Source organism: Mastigoproctus giganteus, chromosome 9 (genome assembly GCF_048544385.1).
Source record: "Mastigoproctus giganteus isolate SK-2022 chromosome 9, ASM4854438v1, whole genome shotgun sequence".
NCBI lineage: Eukaryota > Metazoa > Arthropoda > Arachnida > Uropygi > Thelyphonidae > Mastigoproctus > Mastigoproctus giganteus.
This window is the reverse complement of record NC_143583.1, coordinates 226,102,662-226,126,089: the sequence shown is the minus strand read 5'-3', so window position 1 is coordinate 226,126,089 and position 23,428 is coordinate 226,102,662. Positions and strand designations below refer to the sequence as shown.

General features: G+C 43.4%; 1 protein-coding gene across 1 annotated transcript in view; it reads left to right on the top strand.

The window, feature by feature from the left end:
• The window catches only part of LOC150081145 (kelch-like protein 41a), a 29,941-nt gene extending 7,442 nt beyond the window's left edge, over nucleotides 1–22,499 (top strand). The window contains exons 3-10 of the mRNA XM_090380939.1: nucleotides 476–814; nucleotides 903–1,055; nucleotides 1,166–1,371; nucleotides 7,160–7,259; nucleotides 13,300–13,627; nucleotides 16,084–16,200; nucleotides 17,648–17,828; nucleotides 22,298–22,499. Coding sequence (XP_090237065.1) covers nucleotides 476–814; nucleotides 903–1,055; nucleotides 1,166–1,371; nucleotides 7,160–7,259; nucleotides 13,300–13,627; nucleotides 16,084–16,200; nucleotides 17,648–17,828; nucleotides 22,298–22,499 — 1,626 coding nt within the window. The remainder of the gene's footprint in view (nucleotides 1–475; nucleotides 815–902; nucleotides 1,056–1,165; nucleotides 1,372–7,159; nucleotides 7,260–13,299; nucleotides 13,628–16,083; nucleotides 16,201–17,647; nucleotides 17,829–22,297) is intronic.
• The last annotated feature ends 929 nt before the right edge of the window (nucleotides 22,500–23,428 follow it).

Genomic DNA, 23,428 nt, shown 5'->3' with positions numbered 1-23,428 from the left:
CTTACTCCTACCTGTTCACTTAAATCGGACGGATCAGTCCTACTTTTATTTTTTTAATCTGTACATTTCAATTGAGTAGTCTTCTTATGTACATTTACTTTCTCTTTACTTTGGGAAATGTATACTCCAAGTTTCTGCTTTGAAGCTGTGTAATAATGCTTTGTAGCTGTACCCTCACGCACGTTTCATTGCTGTTTTGTAGCTGTTAATAATAATAAGACTCCATTTGAACACCGGTAGTAGAAGGTGAACACACCCAATTAAGTGGCACTCTGTGGTTCTAGCGTCTTCTTCACCCTCCCACAAGTGAACTGCAATTGTAGGCTGTGAAAGTAATCTAAGAGGTTACCAGAGTGTGGGAAAGTCCCATCCCCCCCGGAACAAACTGAAAATTTTTTTCTTAAGGTGTAAAAGTTAGGGAACGTGCGATCTGCGGCGATGGATAACGTCTTTCTTCTTCGTGTTCTTTTACCAGGGAATCGTGAAAGACAAGGCTCTGGAAAAGGACCACGGCGCCGAGAGGTCGGAAGTGGTTTCGACTCAGAGTGAGCCTTCCAGTAACGGTCCCTCGTCGACAGTCAGGCAACGGCCCAAATTTCCCTTCAGGCGCCTTTATCACGGCAGATCCATAGAGGACCAGCACCACGCGCGACTCGGGGAGTACACGGCCGTCCTGTGGAAACAAAAATGCATGACCGACATCCTGATCGTGGTCCAGTCGCACTCCTTCACGGCCCACAAAGCCGTTCTCGCCTGCTACTCGCCCTACTTCAAGCAAGTCCTCATGCAACCGGGAGCGATGAACACCCACCACGTGAGTAGGCCCCTTAAACTGTCTCCCTCTTCTCTCGCTGACCTTTCAAAGCGAAATTCCCTCACTCGCTTTCGTCTGTCTCTTTCAGTTGGAGCTTCCGTCCGTCACCCCTCACGCCTTCGAGATCCTGCTCACCTACATGTACACGGGGGAACTGAAAGTCACTTGCCAGGACATGGGGGATGTGTACAGAGCGGCCAGAAAACTCGGAATGAAGGACGCTCTTCAGCGATGCGTGGACGTGAGTGTTTTCTCCCAAAAATGTTTTCCATTCGCTGATTGGGAAATAAACGTGAAATTGAAATCTGGAATCGAATATTTAAACACACCCTGACGATTTATTTATTTCAGGTATTGTCCGGAGTGTCGAGCAGGCTCACCAACACGCTCTACATCTACGTTACCGCAAAAAAGCTGGGGTTGATGGAAGCGAGTGTGCGCGCTTTCGCTGTCATGACCAAATATTTTGAAGAACTGGTGGCGACACCCGAATTCTTGGACCTGGACGTGGACCAAGTCTGCGAGTTTTTGTCTGCGGGAGAAATCGGTGCTCGTAGGTAAGGCCGCTAACAGTGACCTTAACGCCTTCTAATTTGCTTACACTCACCTTTTCAGGCCGTCGTAGCCGAGTGATCAGGCGCGAGGTTACATAAGTACACGTGCTTTAAGTGACAGTGGTTCGAGTCCGCGTGAATACCAAATACTAAATGTTTCTCGAACTCTCTCTCGCGTGAACTCTTCTGGCCGCGTTGTAGTCCCCAACATAAACAGATTTATTTATACGCGTAATCTTAAAAAAAAGATTTTCAAAACACCCATTTAGGCGCGATCACCCTCAAGGTGATGCGGGACGAAAGACGCCTTTCGGGATGTTTTGTACATTTTAACAGGAAACTCTCTCTGCGGTGCGCACAAACTGCTTGAACATTTCATGGGGTTCTCTCGATGATTGACAGGAACATCGGCAGAAGGAACAGAGCGGGGTCGTATAAAGCAACGGCCAGGTCACTTCTGGAATACTCCGTACAGGTATCGAAACTTCATTTGGAAAGCGCGCAGAGAGGAGATCTGTCCTTCCTGGAATCAGATTTGGGAAGGGTGAGAATCTGTTGGGAGGGGAGCGGAGACAAGCAACAACACCGATTGGGGACGCCGTAGCCGAGTGGTCAAGCGCGCGGGTGCGTAAGTACACGTGCCTTGAGTGACTGCTAAATACGGAGCAGTTTCTTGTATTTGTCTCTACCTCTGACCGCGTGGTTATTCCGGAGTATAAAGAGAAAATTCATTCGAAAGAATTCTTTACCAGGAAAGGGTGGGCTTCTGTAAATTGCTATGGGGGAAGGTCATTTACAGAACTGAAAGGTAAAAGAGTTCAGTAAACGAAATACCGATGGCGTCTTTTCCCTGCCGAGATGAAACATCGAGAGGAGTTGCAAATTTCAATCGGAAAAGGGTGATTGCAGAACAGAAATTCGTTCGGCCAGTGAGTAACCAGTTGTTGGAATAAACCGACCCCTGACGTTGTGGAGGGGTGGTTTGAATAAATTTAAGGACCAGTTATTACGAGGGTTTTTTCGGCTGCTGCTGTACATGCATTTTGCCACCGTATTTCCAACGGCGTTTAAATAGCGGGAACACCGAAAAAGAATGTGCGAAGACCATCCGTAAATGAGTTCATCGAGGTCGTTTAAAGTCCATCCTCGGCGAATAAATGAACGTAATCCAAGCAGAATATCAGAAGTGGCATTAAAAGCAAATTAGGTTAATAGAAAAAAAAAAAAAGTGCGACTGCGTGGGAGCATACTCTCACAAAGCGCGCAGAAACATTGACGGTGTCGCCTAAGTTTGCCAGGACGGGCCTTAAAAAAAAAAAAAAAAAACAAACATTATTGGAAGCGACCGTCAGGTTTACAGTCTCAGTTTTGGTTTTCACTCCATAGCTGAGTTAGCTGGTATCAGGCGTAGATACCAAGGTTCTGGTATCTACGCCTGATACCAGCCTGATACACTGGGGGGGTTGGTCCACCAAAACAGGCAAATCAACCAGAGAACACACGAAATGCCGAGCTTATTGAAGAAATTCTGGGCGACTAATAAATAATTTGAGTCAGTTTGGGAGAACAGGGGAAGGTGAAACGGGTGGATAATTGAAGAAAGGGAGACAGCAGACCTGTGCAGAGGCAACCCACTCTTCACGGAGGCGGGACTGTAAAGAAAAGTGAAGAGGATTTAGGGTGACAAGGCCCACCAGGCTAAAGTGTGAGCACCGACAGAGCGGCAGACCCCTGGAATTAAACTCATAGTTGGCTTTGTGCTCCTCATCTTGGCATTTCTTTCGCAATTCCGATGTCCGGTACTGGCCAGACTAGCTGACACCAATGTCTGCATCCCACGCCATGGCCCTCGTCGGTAGCATAGCGATAAAGATCGCGGTCCCCCCCCCCCACCCGATTAAAAGGACTTGAATTCGAGTCCCGTGGATGACGGAAGGAATTTCTATAGGTCTTTTTCGCAACGTGGCTGGGTTAGTCGATCTCAGGCGAGGGTAGCATGATTTTTTCTCCCGGAAACTCGGATTAATGTAACTCGCAACAATATACAAAGAGCAGTATGGCTTTTGTCGCTGATGCTCTTACAACACCCACGCCATGCAACCTGAGAAAAGGAATCAGAAGAAAGTAGTGGGGGCTTCGTGGGTAGGTTGACTCCCAGCTGCAGTGACGACTGGAGGGGACCTGTCTACTATAAGGGGTGGCAAAGCAGTGAACATGTTTTTGTAAAGGGCGGCTCATAGAACGTCAGTTCAACTCCGCCTCGTATCCCTGTGAAGAACAGTATCACTACAAATGGGCCAGATATGTGTGTGACAAAGGTTTGTGTGTTCTGTTCTGGCCACTTGGCTACCCAGAAGCATCAGTCACCTGGACAGATGATTATGGGTACTCGTCCACACCACGGGAAGGTGGGCCAGTCCCAGTAAACACGTACCATCTCAAAAGAGACTCCGACCCACTTGGTGTTGCCAGCAGGTGGGCCAAGATCCTCTGGAGGCCCGTTCCAGAAGGAAGAGGAGGGAAAAAATGCAGGTAAAAAAATAATAAAAATTAAATAACTAATTAAATAATAAAAAAATAAATAATAATAATGAAAAAGCTAGTGGTGCAGGGAAAAGTAAAATAAAAAAAGAATAATATAGAATAACAATAAGTATGGGAAATTTAGCAAAAAATAATAAATAAATAATAAAATAAACAAATGAATATTAAAACAAAAAAAAGTATTATTTAAATTTTGTTGAATTTAGCCTTTCTTTTCACCAGTGAAAAATAAAGTGGCTGTAGAAAAGTGCTGTAAAACCACTTATCTGGTGTCGGTTGGCATTGGCATATAAAGCCTTCAGCAGGGTAAAAATGCCAGATGCAAAGGCCTGCAAAAAGATCGTCTGGAATCTGGATTAGTTAATCCACCTGGGTTGGAGAGAAGTTAGGAATTCCTCTCCGAAGTTGATCCTTGAGATTCTCGTACAAATCGCAATCAAAAAGATGGTACCAGTTTTCCTTGGCTCCACAAAAGCATAGCTCAGTAGCTAAGAAGCCCCAATTGGTATAGGTTTTCATTCGGGGAGCGGTGGCCCGTCACCAAGAAGGACGTCTCAAGGCTGAGAGAGAACCAGGATCTTGTGGTTTTGGCCATTGCAAACGTTACCTCGGGGAGGAATCTCTTCGTTACTGTGCCTTGTGGCGACGTATTCCACCTGGCTTGCCAGATGTTGACCAGTTCACTGTAACATCTTGTTGTTTCACGCTTATCATCTGCAGTGAGATTAAGCTCAATATCCAGAATACAGGTTGGTATTTTCTTTCTTTCTGATTCTGAAGCAGAGCCCACGGAAGATTGTAAACAAATCAAGCAGGAGAGTTCCCGCAATTACCTGAATAGCTGCCGTGGAGACAGCCCTGCATATACGGTGGGTGGGTGGCCAGGATCATTCCTGTTTGAATGGAGTTCAGTTTGTTTCTCATTTTTATAATAACCGCACGGTGGAACCAAACACCGGCGGCATAAATTACAATGGGTAGGAACACTCCTTTCTAGTATAGCGATAACGTTCTCTTAGACAAAGCCCCAATCACTTCGAGAGACTGAGGATGGAGGCAGAAAAACCTCCAACTTTGGTGCTGAGGTGTTGGAAGAAGCAGTTTGTGGTATATAATGACCCGATCGTAGGTATAACTTAGCTTAATTTTTCAGCACTCACCTCATAGTAATCCGCTTAGTTTTAATTTTGCTAAGTAATAAATTCGAATTTGATAAATAAATAAATTAGAATTTTATAAATAAATACGAATTTATTTTAATTAGGGAACCATAGAATGGAAGGTGCACTCCCTTCTTCGCAAAATTTTTAAAGCCTATAAACTTAGTTTTTAAATCCATAATCACCGTAAGTTATTAGAATCTCATAACCACTATGTACGTGGTAAAACTTACCACCAAATTAGCAGATTAATATGAGGTGAGTGCTGAAAAATTAAGCTAAGCTATACCTATGATCGGGTCATTACATTACAGCACATAAGGACTCCTTACAATATCAAGAGTATAATGACCCCTAAGACCCTTGCTTGCGTAACTAAAGGCAGTTGCACACCAGAGATCTTGATTAGCGGGGTTCTCCGCAGATCAAGTTTGTTCTTGAAGATCTTGAATTCCAGCTAAATCCAAGAATGTTCTTCCACATTTTGGATTTAGCTGGAGCTTGTTTAACCTAACCCAGATGAAGAGATTGGACAAAACACGGTGAGCATTAGCTTCCAGAGCAGAGCGTGAGTTGCCAGACACAATGATGGTGAGGTCGTCCGCAAACGCTACAATTTTCGTGTTGTCAAAGGAGTTACCAAGACAATTTTGGAGACCCATGTTCCAGACTGGGGTCCCAGGACTGAGCCCTGATTACAACTCCGGTAGACAGGCCTTATGATCTGAAGAAATTGATTTTACTTCTACGGAGCACTCTGAAAAGTAGTTTTGGAACAGCTTGTACAAATTGGAAGGGCATCTGGCGGCTCGGAGACGTTCGAGGGCACTTTCCCACCAAACAATGTCAAAGGCTTCCTCGAAGTCGATGGAAATATTATTATTATTATCTGTTTGTTTCTCTTTCGAGACACCCATAAACAACACGTGGCTAGAGGGTGGTTACATTATATCAGTATTTAAAGCATATTTACGTGAACTTATTTACAAAATTTGGAGATGAAAAAACAGAGTATGTGGTTAATGGATTAATTGTTGAGTTGGTTTAATTAATTGCGAATGGTTGTTAAATGCTAAATATTATTATATAAATTAATTTTCTTCTTATATTTGTACCTGCCGGTACAGATTACCAAATATTTCTGTACTGTACATTTTGTCTGTACATAGTTTCTCTGGATCTATATTTAAATTATTAAAATAATTCGCAATATTTGCTGGGAAAAATCTCCCCAGAGAGTCCAATTGAGTCAGTTGGCACTTGAGACTTGGTTCTTCCCTCTTTATAGCTAGTTCGTATTTGGAAATAGAATTCTCCAGGCGAAGGACCAGATCAAAGAGGGCCTCCTCGCAGGGGCGGCCCGGTGTGAAGCTATAGGGATGGGGAGATTAAATCTTGTGAAAGGAACAAAGTGGTAATTCTGTGGCAAAGCAGCGCGCTGTTTATTTAGAGTAGAATGGGAGAGCATTCCCCGAAGGTGGCGACAATTGACCCAAACATTTCTTGAGAGAAAACTGCACTTTTGTCGTGAGAAATGTGAGATCTTGTTTTAAGCGAATAACTCCGCCAGTTTCTCGATTTGCGTTCGACCGTAAAGATCGCGAGTTTGCAAATATGTCCCCACCCACATTGATTGAAATAAATTAGGGATTTGATTATTGCGACGCGTTTAATGGTGTCGTCTGTTGCAGCGAGGTGATCGTGTTTCTCGCCGCCCTGAAATGGCTGCACTACAAGTATCTGGAGAGGGAGAAATTCTCCATTCGGGTCATGAAGTGCGTGCGCTTCCCCATGATGTCGATGAAGGAGATCCTGGCGTGCTACCACCCTCCTCTTCTGCCGGCCATCGTCTTGGAGATACCTACCATACGGAACGCCCTACTTAAGGCCACCTGGTAAGTCGACTTTCGTTTCTAAATGACACCGTCGCCAACTCTGTCCTTTCGTGTCGATCGCCAGCACGAAATTTATTCCCCTCTTTTCGCCATTTCCATTTGAATAATGGACTCAATGAAAAGCTTGAAAATGATTTTGTGTGCGAAGTCGAAAAGAAATACAAATTCTTTTTTTTGTTTGTTTTTTTGCAGCTACATCGCGGCCAGAGACTTGTGCGAAGAGAACATTTTTAAAGAATTCAGCTGCGAACACAGAGTGCACCTTTTAAAGGGGGAGCCTGTCGTTCTTTGGGTAAGTGGGTGCATCGTTTAAGAAATTGTGTAATTGAAGCCTTCCTAACAACAGTCGCTAAGTGAAGGAACGTCATCGGGCCGAGGGGGACACGCATCTTGACGCTTTTTCAAAGAGGAATTGTTCCCCACCCTCGCTGCACGAACCGCAAACAACGGTTCTGCGGCCCGCCGGGCCAATCCCCGAAAATTTCACTTTTTGTTTCAATTTCAGAAATCCGATCTCCAACGAGCACGGTTTGCCAAAGACCGAGTCAGAAACAAAATACTGGAATAGATCTGGTTTAGCCCACTCTCCTCGTCACGGTTTTATCCCAGACCCCGACGGGGTACTGTCCTATTATTACGCTTCCCCCTATATACCGTTAATTCATTTTTAAATTCTGCGAGAGTTCTTAAGTTGCCAGGACCCTTTCGATTTAATTTTCTCTTTCATCCGCATAAACATTGCCCGTAACATCGTTCCAATTCCATTCGGAGTCACGTGAGAAGCATCTTTATTTCCCCCACATATACAACGCGGGTTGTCTACCAACCTTGGTTTCCTTAAATTTCCACTGAAAGGTCCGTTACCCCTAACGAAATAAGTAAAGTTCAACCGCAGCCTTTCTTTCCAAACTCACCTCGGGTCTCGAACCGCAGCCAAAAACTCTGGTTATTAGCGATTGCAGATAATATACTGACGCCTCACAGCCTTAGTTGCTTTGGCACGTAACACGCGCAAAATGCGTAATCAATCGCGTTTAGATAAATTTAAATTCCTTATTCACTTTACAAACTAATTGCTTAACGAAATTCAGGTTTTGCGAATCAGGCCATACGGCGACAATTCAAGTAGTCCGGCCCTGTGCGTGAGCGAGCATTTCAGAATATGCGGAAAAGACCTCAACTTCCACTTCGATCGCCGGCTGAAATTTGGGAATGTTTCGCGTGTCGCGTGTGCGTTAAGCGCGGAAGCGATTAAGGCTCTGAGGCGTCAGCGTACTCATCCCGTAAATTGCTCGCGTGTGTGCGCTACGATCGATCTGTCTGTTTGCTGGATGCATCCGAGTTTTTCGGAGGGGGAATGGAACTCACACTACCCTCGCCCGAGACAGGCTAACAGAGCCGCGGGTAACAAATGCACCAAAGCCCATAAAAAACTCGCGTTGTATTCGAACTCCGGCCCTTTGTACCCGGTGTGGGAAGACTGTGATTATATCCACCGCGCTACCCGCTAGGGTTAGTTTTACATCCAGCCCGAAACGTATCGGGGATTCCTCACACGATGGCCGCATTAGTTGTTCCCGGGCGAGGGCGCCAACATTTTAAATCCGGGTGTTTTTCATTCCCCAGACTGGAGAAAGCACGAAATTTTCAGGAGTAAAGTGATTGAGGCGTAAAATGGGCCTCATTAGAGAGAAGGTCTTTATTGCGACTGAATGAATACTACAACGTAGATAAGTAAAGTTCAACTGTCTCGTCACTGCCAAAGGTCAGGGCTCAACACCGCAATTTATCAATTAATTATGGAACCCTGGCCTTTGGCCGTGACGGGACGGGACAGTTGCAACTTTCTTAAAAAAAATATTTAATTTGCAAAACTTAGAATTTAAAATAATCCAACGAGTTATCACGATTCCTCGCATCATGTAATATTAGCTGCATGAAGTTAGCTCGTATTCGCAATACATGAGGGGCATTCACTCCCCTGTGGAGACGCAATTACAAGTGAGTCCCCACTCGTTAATTCCATCAACACCAATCCTAAGTTCCCAGGAAGGTAGACCTGCCCGCCAGTTACTCAACCATTTGGTTTTCACCTCGCAACGTGGGGGCACTTACAAATGCGATGGGTTAGTACAAGGATTCTCAACGGGGCGAAATTTGATTTTTGGGGAAAGGGGCAAAAAATCAACAGAATTACCGTTGTTTGTGGCCTCCAAAGTTCAACCCTACCCGACGCCATCTTATTCCTTAACATTTAATTTCTCTCATTGGGGTTTTCTTTTCCCCTCAGACAACTGATTTTTAACATTTAGGTATTGACATACAAGTTGGTGCACGTGCATTATTTGTACACGACAACTACTACGTAACTAGGAAATGGCAAAGTACATCTCATATACCTTCACAACGAGTTACCATGATATTGCACTACCTGGAATAAGCAACGCTTCACCAGGGAAGAAGACTATTGTTACCTATTCTCCAGGGATACCACCACACACCCAGACGGCACCATTTGAAAAACGGTAGGGGATAAAATATTGCGTTACCCACATACTAATCCTAATAGACGTGGGAAAGCAAAAAGGTGTAGAAAAGTGACAGTAGGAGAGGAAGAAGAAATACAGTCGAAAGAAGAAAGGGGCAGTTACTCCTCACATTCACTCGCTGAACTAAACCACTCGTAAATCCCCCGAATAGGCAACGCTTCCCCATTAGTGAAGCTGTTGTTACCTATTCGCGGTAACGAAGGCCTCATCAAGACCCCCCCTCCCAGACGAAGTCAGATGGCGTTCTAAAGGAAACTGTCTAATAAGATTTGTAAACCTTTTTGATTCGATAATAGTTTTTTAGAAAGGGAAGGAGAAACAGATTTATTAAAGGAGATTTAGCAAAGGAGATCAGCAAATGCAAAACCAACGTATACTGTATGGCTTGGATTCTTCGAAAACTTCAAAATTTAATGAAGAATCGCTTCAACTTCGAGCGAAATTAATTACGGGCTGCCCACGGACTTCAAATGCGTATTAAAAGAGTTCACTGAAAAACTGGAAATATTTGAAAGCAGTCTAATGAGAAAGAAATTTCATGGCATGCGAGAGTTAGCTGAAATCAATGAATCTCTCACAGGGAATGATCTTAAGAATTATTCGGATCATTTGTGTTCTTTATAAGATGAAATGAAAAATAGAATTTCAGATTTATTTTCTTTTGAAATGAAGCCACGGATGTTAGATCCAATTGGATGCGACGCCGGCTCTTCTAGTGAAGAAATTCAAGGATTCATTGAATTAAAATGTAACGAAGAATGCAAATATAAATTCGAAAAAGGTGGAATGGCTGAGTTGTGGGGATTCAAAACAGTTGTTTTAAACAATGTGGTCTGAAATGGCCAGAGTACGGTTTATTTTCCATCTTATATGGTGGAAAGTGGTTTTAGTTCAGTAAATAAAATATTAACGAAGAAACAGAATTTATATTTGTTCAATGGAAGGCATTACAATTAAACTTACAAAAACTTTGTACTAACATCATACCAAACATTGACCTTTTAGCTGAGAAGCATCAGACTCAGGGATCCCATTGATCCCTGAGAAAGTATTTTATTGTTTAAAATTTCACGGGGGACGATTAGTGAAAAAAAACTGTCTAAAAAAAGTCCTTTAGGGGGCGATAATTAAAAAAAAAGGTTGAGACTGGGTCAGCAAAAAACAAAACTGCTTGCGTGTGTAATCTTTGTACATTTACTGAAAAGTTAAAACAGTCAGAATTTACAAATTATCAAAAACCACTCAGTTTCATTGGAACAGGGGAAGAAGCGTAAAAAGTCTCTTTGAAGACCTTTTATGCTTCTTGATGAAGGTAGCGAGGAAGAGGAGAGATCGAGGCAGGGCTATAGTGGATGTTATACCCATATACCCTCCGGATTTTTTAAGATGAATAGCGTACACCTTCTCGATTTGTATATACACCCTCTGGAATTCAATTAATAAGCGCAGTATATTCTCTGCATACGTAACATTCACACTGTACATCTTCTGCTAATTTTACGACTGCACCACTGGATTCGAGGACTGCGGCACCAGCGTAGTTAACCCTTGGTGCTGCCCACAAGTTCACATGAATTCGATACGAAGAAACTGGTTCTTGGCGAGCTACGTGCACTGTTTTTTTGGAGACAATCAAAAGGTAAGTTGAGATGATTCTGCAGAACTGTGAAAGGTATCTGTTGAGATCGTGGCAGACCAAGTACTTTTGCGTCCCGGGCAGAAAGATTTTTCGTGCCCTGCTAGCAACTCACTACTAATGGCTCGTCAGACCCATCGTCATTGAGGCTTGTAGTAGGAAAAAAAATTAAGTCACCCACGTAGGTTTTCATATCCGGAATGGACAAGTGGAGTGTGCATCGGTAATTTGGAGTCTTCCATTATCGCGTTATCGCCGGTTGTTGCGGTGTTGAGAAGAACCGATCGAAGCTTGAGTTTGTACGTTGAGAGTTTCTTCGGCGCTTCGAGTGACTCTCGAATTGCATTAGCATTATTTTTCAGTTTTCTCTCTCTCTCTCTCTCTCATCTTGTTTAATCCTTTTTCTAGGATACGTCTGTCTACGATCCGGACCGGTACGAAATCTACAGGAAGAACGTGGCCGCCATCAGGATTCAGGCTTTGTTCCGAGGCTACATAATTCGGAAAGAGCTGAACATCAAGTACGCGAAAACGCGCGAGAAATCTTTCACGATGAAGAAGCCCGTGACCAGAAGGCCCTCCATGAACTACAGATTCGCAGCTGCCAAAGTAAGTAAACGACACAAAACCGCTCTTTTCGTATCGGCGGTCACTTCCACACAAACCTCGAAGATCGCGGAATGACGCAAAAATCGCGGAAAAGAATAAACACAAAAAGAATCCCCAAAGATGAATTGAACGATACGATTCATCCTAATATCTACACGTCCTTTTTTTCCCCATCACTGGGCACGGTTCCATCAAATCGAATCTTGTTCAGTTGGGTTTAGACAATTAATGACACTTGCTTTTGTCAGCAGCGAGAAGACTGGGCGCACGTTGTCTTCCACTGCCCTTATCATTGTGACTTTAGAAATTCCCCACTGGAAAATGTTCCTCAGTTCTCGCCTGACAATGTTTTGATTGAAACTGTCTCTAATTTTAAATAAATTATAATCTTTATTTGTCCTACCGTACAACTAAATTCAACAGATTTCTGTTGACGTTTCCAACAGAAGGCAGCAGCTACCAACAACTTCCACGACGAGTTCCAACGATGCATCATTACGAATGAATGCTTTCTTCTTGCAACCTGCTTTCCTTTCAGGATTATCCATAGTGGTACTGAAATTCAAGAAGCCTTCAGAGACTTTTTTTTTTTTTTTCCTTCAGTATGGGCAACTAGAGAAATCTGCTGGCACCAACCGATTGAGTACTGCTTCGGTGGGTGCAGTATCCGCCCCTTTTTTGGGCAATTACGTTAATACAGCCCATCTTCTCGTGCTGAAGATGGGTACCGCTTTGCTGCTGCCCGGTTAAGGTAGTACATATAAACAGCACGTGATGTACATTTTTCCAGAATACTGCATTCTGTAAGCAATGCGATGATGATGACTTGAACGCAGTTGAACTCTAAGTCTTCAACAATATTTTGATTGAAACTGTTTTCAATTTTAAATAAAAAAATAATCTTTATTTGTCCTACCATACAACTAAATTCAACAGATTTCTGTTGACGCTTCCAGCAGAAAAAGGCAGCTACTACTAACAACTTCCACGACGAGTTCCAACGATGCTTGAACAGAACACACACGTTTTTCTTTAAAGTCTCAGTGTTTTTAGCTTTTATGGATTTGTACAAGTTGGTCTGGAAGCAGAAGTTTCCCTGCGGAACTGGACGATTGTGTAAGAAAAAGGTTTGTAAATAATAATAAGAGAAAACGTAATCCCCAGAAGTTCCCCCCTCTTTCTTTAAGCTATCGGGGTTGATTTATTTCCGCTAAATGTGTTACAGATGGGTGATGATTGAGTCCTTTCTGCAATTGCTGAGCGAGTTTTCTCCCTTTTGCCGAAAGAAGCGCGCGTCTGAGCCATTACTCGTAATAGAATGTTAGCGCTTCCTTCGGAACGAGGACTGCTGGAACGTGGACCGCGGCCCTAATTGGGAAAAGGGTCTTTTTGCTAATTAGGAAAATTGGGAGAAGCGTAATCTTAAAAAAGAACGTCGGTTGGCTGCTTCGAAATTTAAATGCTTTTGAAAGAAATTGAGTGAGTTCGCACTTAAGGAGGTCGTTACCGCTTTATCCGTTTTTTCCTTCTCCTTTCAGCTAATGGACGCCACTTCGCCCTTCGCTGAGAACCGCCGGCCTTCGTTGAACCGTGTGAACTTCGACAACGACCACAGGTACGGAGTAGAGCCGATGGACAGGACTTCGCTGATACATTACCTTTCGGAGCCCCGCTTCACCAGCTTCTCCACCGAAGCGGGGATTCTTCCCCCCAACAACCCCTTGACGGGGCCGAGCCAAGCACCCGTCGCTTCCCCGGCAGCTTACAAAGCGGCCGAACTGAGCATCGACGTGGAAGCGGACCATTACGAATACCCGATGTTGATATACGTCACTGGAGAGGTTAACAAAGAAAAGAAAAAGGAAGGTAGGTGCGGCTATTAAGAAAAAAATTGAAATTCTGTAGCAGGTACATTCGGTGTCCTGCCGCTAGCATATTTAACGCATTTTCCATTTAAGAGTGATCGGGAGGCGTTAAAAACGTTTTAATTTTTTAATTGTAAAGAAAAAAAAAATGACTTTCAATCTGAAAAACCCGGGTCACTTGAAACGAGATGCGTTTTCGAATTAACGCATTTCGGAAAGTTTTTTTGTATCTTAAAACCTCAATATTTCTGTTTCGAAATTCCTTAGCTTTTCAATGATACGCTATACGTCCACATTACCCCGTTTATTATGTGAGATCACATGATCCTACGTTCACACGTTCATATTTTCAACTATCCTGGAAAAACTACCGCAATTTTCAGCGATTTGAAAGTTTTTCCTCTGGTACAGCGCTAAGATGGAGCTCCGTGCAAAGTTTCGTTAAATTTGGTCTACTAGAAGATAAATTAAACTGGAATAAATTTTCATAACGCTTTTCGCATGACGGTTTTTCGTTACAAAATTTTTCGAATAGCGCCAGTAAAAACATTTTTAACCTCAAAAAAACTTAGTTGGATTTTAAGAAAAGCTCGCGAACACGCGAAATCTCTAGCACAGTGGTTTTCAACCGGGGTGCTGCAACAACATTCCAGGGGGTGCCACGTAATTTCAGTTTAAGTTACTTAAACTTATTATTTTTTAAAATTTATATGTTTATTTCATTATAAAATGGTGTACAGTACCTTTTTAATTTTGTGGTGATCTATAATTGATATTTACTTAGTACCTCTATATAAAGAATAAAATTATATGCTGTACATAAATAAATTAATACATTTTCTGTTTATACTCCGGGACGACCAAACTATCAGAGGAGTTCACTAGATAGACAGAATACAAGAAACAGCACCGTATTCAGCAGTCACGGGCTTGAGCCCCGGTCACTCAAGGCACGTGTACTTATGCACCCGCGCGCCTGACCACTAGGCTACGGCGGCCTGATTTATAATTTGTATTAGGAAATGTAATTTTTATAATTATATCATTGTAATGAATATCATATAACAGTAAGCCACGTGCTCATACAAATGCTAAAATGCAAATTAGGGGTCTTTAAAACCTAAACAGCAAAGCGCGAGTTACAGCTCGAATCCTCCTAATAATTTATTTATTTTCAACAATAATATACGCAACCAGTTAAAGTGTATAACAGAGCGGGAAAAGATGAGAAAACAAAGATTGTACAAAAATAAATAGCATTAGAACAACACACTTTGTACAATGAGAGTTCTTCAATCGGGAAAAGTCCAATTCAAGGAAACAAGAAAGGTATTCATGACATCAAGTCCAGTGCCATAAAGAAAATCATAGAGAACACACACAGCCCAGAACTCATCCCTCAGCCAGTCAACCTACTGCAAATAGTTCTATGAATCTTCTTCCTGTTCACAGCCATATCCACATCAAACTTGTCCACGAGTGCCAATGTTCTCTTGAAGAACGAGTTATTTGGATATCTCCAATGTACAGTTACCAATGTGGAATGCAGTCTTCTGTCTGGTAGCCACCGCTGGAACGTGAAGATCAATGGGGCATAGATTTAATCTACGGCAGCCGTAGAAGATCCGGCAGGTAGGTTGAACCAGTGAAGATATGACGCAACAGTTCTAATCGAGAACAGTTCTCAGAGTCCAAAGCTTAAAGTAGGAACAGAGATTCCAGTAGAAGATTCTGTGGTAAAACCTGCAAAGATAGTGGATGAATTTCATTTGCAGCGATACTATTTGCTGTAGAATGTGGCGGGTGTTGTTGTTTTAATGGTTTTGGGACACATTTCGGGCCAAGACGCGTATCAATTGGGCTTTCTTGTCCGTCTTGTGGCTTTTTAGGTGCGAGTTCGTCAAAGGGGAGCTGGCGAAGAAACGAAAATAATTATTCCAGATCTACAAGGTCACCTAATATGTGCCGGAGGGCAAGTGTTATTATGTTCCGGCGTACAAGTCGACCTCTGAAGCGCCAAGAAATGGTGTGAAAGGTCAATTTAAGAGTATGCGATGGCCCTGTAGGCGAAGAAGTCCAGACAACAAAATTCCAAAATCGAATTAAAAGGCACGTGCTTGAGTTAGAAAGCGCGGTTTAATATCGATTTATTTTTAATTTTTTATTATTCTTGCGCAGGTTCGTTGGGGACCAGGTCCACACAAACGCGTATACTACTCTTCCTCGCCTTCCACCAATTGGGTGCGTTGACTCACCGTCACTGCGTGCATATCCGCGTCTGTTAGTGAGCAGCCGAAATGTCGAACGCTGCTCTGAAGGCGGTGGCCGAGCGCGTGCCATTTCAGACACGGTGCAGATCCGATAATGAGGGCAATTGCACTATCGGCTTCGTTGCATTCGCTTTTCCCTTCGTAAGGGGGAGTTTCTCTTCTTAATGCGAGCTTCGTTTCTTTGCAGGGAACAAGTTCCTGTGCTATCACGTGGACAGCAAGAAATGGGACACTTTGAATCCACTCCCCGAGCCCTGCGTCTCCCACTGCATCACCTATTTGGACAACAACATCTACAGCGTTGGTAAGTATATTTCGTCCGCTCTCCCACAACGTCCACCCCCAGAAGGGTGGCCAATAAATTTCGGTTTGGTTTCAAAGACGCGTCAGCTTCTGTCGATGGTGTTCTGCGCAAGCGGTTTTTGACCCGGTTAGCATAACCGGGTGCATCGCCAGTAATGCGTTTAAATCTACATAAATAAACGCGCACGAGCGCCTATTGTCTTCGCTATGTCCGTCTGTCCGCCCGTTCCCACGCAGCACAGCGACTCCCAGCGGACGGAGTTTCGTACCAAACGTTTGACGAGAAACGTAAATTTCATTAAAATCGGACAAATGCGCGACTGTTTCTTTTTTGCACGCAGTTTGCGGGAAAAAATAAATTATTTTCAAAAATGAAACGAGAATTTAAAAAGAAATTTTCAAATTACCGTATTTTCTTGCCGCATCTCCAAGTAGTTGGAAATGCAGATAACAGATGGCAGCACGTACCAGACAAAATTGAACTTAATTCGTACGTTTAAGAAAGTATCGTCTGTTGATCTACGTACGTACTCGAGTGAGCACTCGCATGGAACGCTTAGATCTGCATACACTCACTGGCCAAAAAATTAGAAAACAAGTTTCCTCAGTATATAATAAGGCCACGTTTTACTCGAATACGATAAAGCACAGGCTGTACACGCACACAGGGCAACGCTGAAACTTTTTGGCTAGCGCAGCATAAGCCTCAGGCTTCTTCCCACCATATGGCTAATAATAATGATGACGCCGCAGCTTGGATTCCACCAGGTGCGTGCAGGAGTCTTGCTCCAGATTTGGCCGTTTTTACAACTGGATATTTGTGAACTGCGCATTGTGGCGATCCGCAGAGAGGTGCTAAACCGAACTGCTACTTGCGGCATCTCTATCCGAAGCATTCTCAATTGGATTGAGACCTGCAGGATTAGGTACATTTTTGGAGACCTTGGGACTGTTCCTGGAACTTTGAAAAATTTGTACCCAAAATTCCTCGCGCGTAGCAAACTGCATAAATAAAAATTTTCTTATATATTTTCAACAGGCGATTTAATTGCCGTTGGTGCGACACTTTCCTTCTTGTTGGGGCGTTATCCGGAATCAGTCCGCACGATTGATTCCGGATGATTCAATATGACGTCCCAACAATGTGACGCGTTTTTTCTGCCAGAGTGAGCAATGAGGCGTGTATTAACACACTTTACTACTCGCCTCAGCGTTATAGGACACAGCGATCAGATGCAGCCACTTCTTGTCGTCCTCATCTGGGATGATCGAAGTCATTTTGGGAACACGCGTCAAAGTTGACGAAAGCTGACGTGGAAAGCGCAATTTGACTCCTCCGCTGCTTCCCATAAACGATCGATTTTGCCACGTTCGTTTTCAAGAACGCACGCGTACGAACTTGATTTCTGTCACGATGCGCGATTCATTTCGGAAATTCTCTTCCGCAGGTGGATGCCATCCCGGCGGTGAGGACGGAAAGTTGGAAACGTTGAGTAAATGCCATCGCTACGATCTGAAGAAAAAGAAGTGGAGCTCCATCAAGGACATGACCCATTCGCGGATGCTGCACGGAGTGGTTACCCTGGACGGCCACATTTACGCCATTGGAGGAAAGGACAAGGAAGAAAAGTACGTATCCGTGGGAGTGCGTGTTTTGGAAGGGGGGGGCGAGGTCCTAATTTTCCATTTAATTTTTCATAGCATGGCGGAGGTCAATGACGGAAGACCACCGGAACCTGCCCCAAATATGGACGCACCTGAGTTTTTGTAATCGAAAATTTCGCTCCGCACAATAAACGCGCTTTGCAATTGAAAAACATCGGCCAAAATTGCAATTGGTGGCTTTGTAACGAGGACGTGAAAAAATTAACTCCATTACACCACCTAACAAACTGCCAAAAGGGTTTTGTTTCGTTTGCATTTTTCGGTGTTCATTTACGGCGTTTTTAGTACCGATTATGAACATGACCTTTGCACGTCATCGATGGTTAGCCCACAAACGAAGAAAAACTGAACACGCAACGACGCAATATCGAAAATTTACCAAAATACCGTTGTTAAACATTGTTGATATTTATCAAAAGATTTCGATTAATGAATGGATTATTACTCTTTGCTTCGAGTTAATGTGGCGCACTATCGCCATAGTTGATGATAAATCCTCAAACAAACAAGCTTCGAGTTAATAAAAAAAAAAATCCTGTAAAATTTAATTTGAAGTTTTGTGATAATTCGAGCCAAGACCCTGATGCCCATCGCAGCCCGGATGCCCACTCTTCTTTTCAATCGGATGGATGGTCTTCACTGGCATCGCCCAGCTTTGGGCAGCAGAAAGATTAAGGCAGGAGTTTTTTTTTTTTTTTTTTTATGTGAACCCCAAACACGAGAGGTATTATAACCTATAGTACTTAGAACCGTGCTTGGGTTAGAGGATGAGAAGACGAAAGAAGATATTTGTTGGCATTGGACTTGAACTTCTGTAGACTAATTTTCAGGAAATACGTGTGAAGGAAGGTTGTTCCAGAAAACGACAGTTGAATGAACAAACGAGGAAGATGAAAAGTTCGTTTTGTGAGTTTGAAGTTGGACAGTAAATGGGTGTTGGCTGGTGGCGGCACATGTTCTGACAGAGAGAGCGGGAATTATAGAAGCCAATTCAGAAGAACAGTGCCCATGGAAGTATCTGTAGAAGAGGCATGCAGCAGAAACAGTGCGTCTATGAGAAAGCGAGTGGAGAGACTGTTAGAGATGAATCCTTAATTAACCTAACTGCCCTCTTCTGAATGGAATCAAGAAGCCTGAGAGGTTTTGGGGCACCACCCCAGATGTGGGAACAATATTCCATGGCAGGGCGGATTTGCGATTTATACACAGTGAGCAGCTGTTTGGGAGAAAAGTAATGCCGAGAGCGAAAGAGAAAACCAAGTTTTTTAGATGCAGAGGAAGCAATATTTGTAATGTGCTTGTGACAAGAGAGATTAGAAGTCAGGGTAAACCCCAAAAGAGATATATCATTTTGCCTAGAAATCGGAGTGTCACCAAAGGTAAGCATAGGAGCAGAAGAATCCTTTTTGCGAGATATAAGACAAGACTGAGTTTTAGAAGGGTTGAAATCAACTAGGTTGTCTTTGCCCCACTGGAGAATTACCTGAAGATCGGCATTTAAGGAATTGGTAGCGGATATTCGACAAGTTGAAACTGATTGAGCAGGGCAAGGTTTCTCAAAATGGAAAGTGGAATGCAATGTGTTCTCATCATCGGAAAAACTATGGATAGGATTTCCATTCAATGGAAGAAGGTCATCAATATACAAGAGGAAAAGAGTGGGGGAAAGAACTGAACCTTGGGGGACACCAGCATTAGTGGAGAAGTTAGAAGACAGAGAGCCCTCTACCATCATTATCAGTGAGAAAACTGGATAACCAATTACTAAAAACAGTTGGCAAACCATAAGATGGAAGCTTGTTTAGAAGACCTTTATGCCAAACACGATCAAAAGTCTTTGAGATGTCAAGAGCAACTACTTGTGTTTCACCGAACCTTTCCATTGAATTAGTCCATAAATGGGTAACATAAGCCAGAATATCTCCAGTGGATCGACACTGACGGAATCCACACTGGTGATCGTTGATCAGACGGAAGGTTTCTAGGTAGTTGAAGAGTTGGCGGTTAATTGATTTCTCCATTACTTTAGAAAGAGTAGAAGTAATTGCAATGGGACGATAATTGAATGGGAGGGATTTGTCACCCTTTTTAGACTCTGGCTGGATATGAGCAAATTTCCAAGCAGAAGGAAAAATACTTTCGGAATAGGAAAGTGAAAAAAGGCGGCAAAGAATAGGAGTAAGTTCTGGAGCACAGGTTTTGAGAATAAGTGGAGAAATACCATCAGGACCTGGAACTTTCTTAGCATCAAGATTCTTCAAAATCCTTCTGACATCCTTTTGACAGAAGACCACAGGAGGCATTGAATGGAGCGTGTTGGGAATGGTAGGAGGTGTTTTACCAAGATCATTAGTACATGAGTTGGAAGAAAAATGGGATGCTAGCAGGTCAGCTTTATACTTGGCTGAAGTGGCAACAGAACCATCTGGTTTGGATAGAGGTGGGAGCAGAGATGGGCAAAGGTTGCGGCCAATAGCTTTGGCAAGAGACCAGAATGCTCGGCTACCATTAGGGCAAGAAGCAAGTTTTCTACTCTTAGCCTGTTCAAACTCTAGTTTGGACTGATTAATAACTGCTTTACAATTGTTGTGAGCTTTGGTGTAGGCAGAAAATGAAACTGAAGAATTAGAAACAAGTCAATTACGATATCTAACGTTCTTCTCTTGAACAGCCTTAGCACATTTATTGGAAAACCAAGGTTTAGATAAAGGACGAGGAGTGCATGTAGCGGAATTTAAATGGCGTTGTGCATCCCCTTTTCCCATAACTTTCAATCAACGAGATCTCTAATTTTCATTCTTAATATTACCGAGAAAGCCAATCAGTACGAAGCAAAAGAACTTTCGTTCGAAAGGGTTTCACTCAGCCTCGGTCATTTTGATGTTCGTTTCTCGTGGAGCCGACGTCTACTTAACTTGTGGACACCTCAAAACGTGCCCTCCGCTTTGGCATTGTACAATTTTGGAAATTCTCTTCTCCGGAAGGTGTCACCTTGAGGATCCAATGCTGCAACAAATTGTCTCACCAGCCCAGCTTGATATGGGGTGGTGGAAGCGAGACGAAAACCAAGGGAACAGCGCAGCATAAACTATCGCCCTATCCTCGCACCCAAAATCAACGGAGCAGTGAATAAGAAAGACAGATAGCCCCATGTGGCTCATCTGCATGATTGATTCCGAATGATTCTCGTCCCTCACGTACGAAGGAGAACAGATCTTCTTCATTCATTTGACTCTGCGCATTACGCACTTTAATCGGACATCCCTTTAGATGTCCAACTCTGCAGTCCTCACCTTCTAAGCCATTCTTCGTATGTGCATCGCTTTGCACTCGTCACCAAAGCTGGTCGCCCTTCTGTGTAGGAGATCTGCTGGAAGGTCTTCTTTCTTTAGGTACGGATGGTCTCCAGAACGGAATACAATATTCTACACGTGTTCTGCCTTTTAAAGGAGGATAATGACTTTCTTCCGCCTACTAGCAAAGGCGATTTAATTCATAATTTAACCTGACCTTCGGAGCCGCCTGATTACGTTGCTTGGAAAATTTTCTGTCACTGTGAATCGTAACCCCGTTTTCGTCTCCAACCACTTTTAGCTCTCCTACCAATTCCCAGCTGAAACGCGAATTACTGGTCCTCAACGAACAACCTTAGATTTAGGGGTGTTAAACTTCAGTTGGCATTAATTTTTCGAACTAAATTGGCAACCGGTCCGAGTATTTTTGAAGCAGCGTGGCACGGATTGTTCGCCACTTTTTCTCCCTCTTCAAATGGTCAGTAAACCTTGACAGCTCACCTTCGATACCCTCGTCGGTATTGTTAATGAAAACTAGAAATGGGAACCCAAAACTGATTCTTGAGGAATTGTACTCGATACCCTGGTCCACCCTGAAGGGTGTCCATTTTTGACCATCCTGTCTCCTATCTTTTAGCCAGCCTGCGCTCTAGAGTACGATCTTTTACCATTGGTGGACCGGCTCGAATACTTTACTGAAGTGGACGTGTGTAATGTCAAAGTTGCGTTCAACTTCTTGATCACTACGCAATAGTCATTCATCAGATTTTTCAGTTTAGGTTTTCGTGTTAATTGCCAAAACAACTAAGGCTACGAGGAATCAGTATATTATGACAAATTGCGTCTGTTTGTTCCTGAGACCGACTCACTCAGCCACGATGCGAAAAAGCTCATAAAAATTAACGTTCAAATTAACAGAAAAAAATAGGGGGCGCTCTTTGATGCTCGGACATCAAATAATGATCGATATTTATTACGTTCAGCAGCTGATCTTTACGAGTGGTCGTTTGTGCGATGATCAGTTGGAGATGCGGACGAATAATTGCCTTGTGGAACCAACCACGCCGATGCCACGACCTTGTTTGAGACAGGAAAGAGAATTCGGGTCTTTTATCTTTCTTTCTCTCTCTCTCTCCGCAGGTTACTTTCGTCCATAGAACGCTACGTTCCGTCGTCGAACACGTGGGAAGAAGTGGAACCCGGCCTTCAAGATCCCCGCTTCGCAATGGGCATTACGGTGTTCAAAGGTCTGATCTGGGTCGCCGGGGGGATGACGATGTGTCAGGAGAAACTCACCATCGTGGACAGCGTCGACTGCTTCGACGGCAAAGAGAACAGGTAACGTTCCGTTATTGTAATGTCGCGTGGCGATTAACCCGGCGGACTGCCGGCACACGCACTCCGTACAGTTTAAAAGAACTTTTTTTTTATTTAAAAAACTGAAAATTCAGTTAATTTTTTTTATTTTTCTGTGGCGTCTTTGATGCATTGCTTTTGATGCACCCAACTTCGTTTCATTTCGATTCGGACATGAGCTGTAGCTGTTTGCGGCGGTGGTTGCATTTGTCCGTCTCTGAAGGATTGCGGTGACATTTGGCCAATCAGACGAGGTTACTGAACACATCATCGCGCACCGATACTCGCACGTGTTTCACCGAGAAAAAGCGGAGCCACAAAATGGCGGGACACAGACCGAACAGCCCAGCAACGAATTTCGTAAGCGGTAACGTCGTCACACTAGTGGCCGTATTTGGAATTCCCCACGACACCCACCAACGCTTGTCTCTGCCTCCGGACAATCCTTTATTGATGTCGCATTGACTAACAGAACGTTTGGTCACTGTGTCAGGACTGGAGGGTTCATGCCTCCTGGACTGGTAGCGACCACAATGTTATTGCATTCAACATTGTATCGTCTTCAGATCCCACAAATCTTAATTGTAATTATGATTTTCCTCGTTACAAAACACAAAGTGCCGATTGGTAGCTCTTTGATTCCAAGTTAAGAGAAATTTTCACTGATGACAATATTGAACGTATGGGAGAACTGGATTTAAACTGGCAGTTGCGAGAGGTAATGAAACTTATTACTGAGGCTTGCGATGGAACTCTCCAAAAGAAAAAGCGACGAGGGAATTCTGTCCCGTGGTGGACTCAGGATCTTTCTGCTTTGCGAAGCAATCTAATGAATTCCAGGCGAGGTTACCAACGCGCAAACAGACCAAATGAGGAGATCGGACGCTTGCAGGAAATTCATAAAAGCAGACCAGA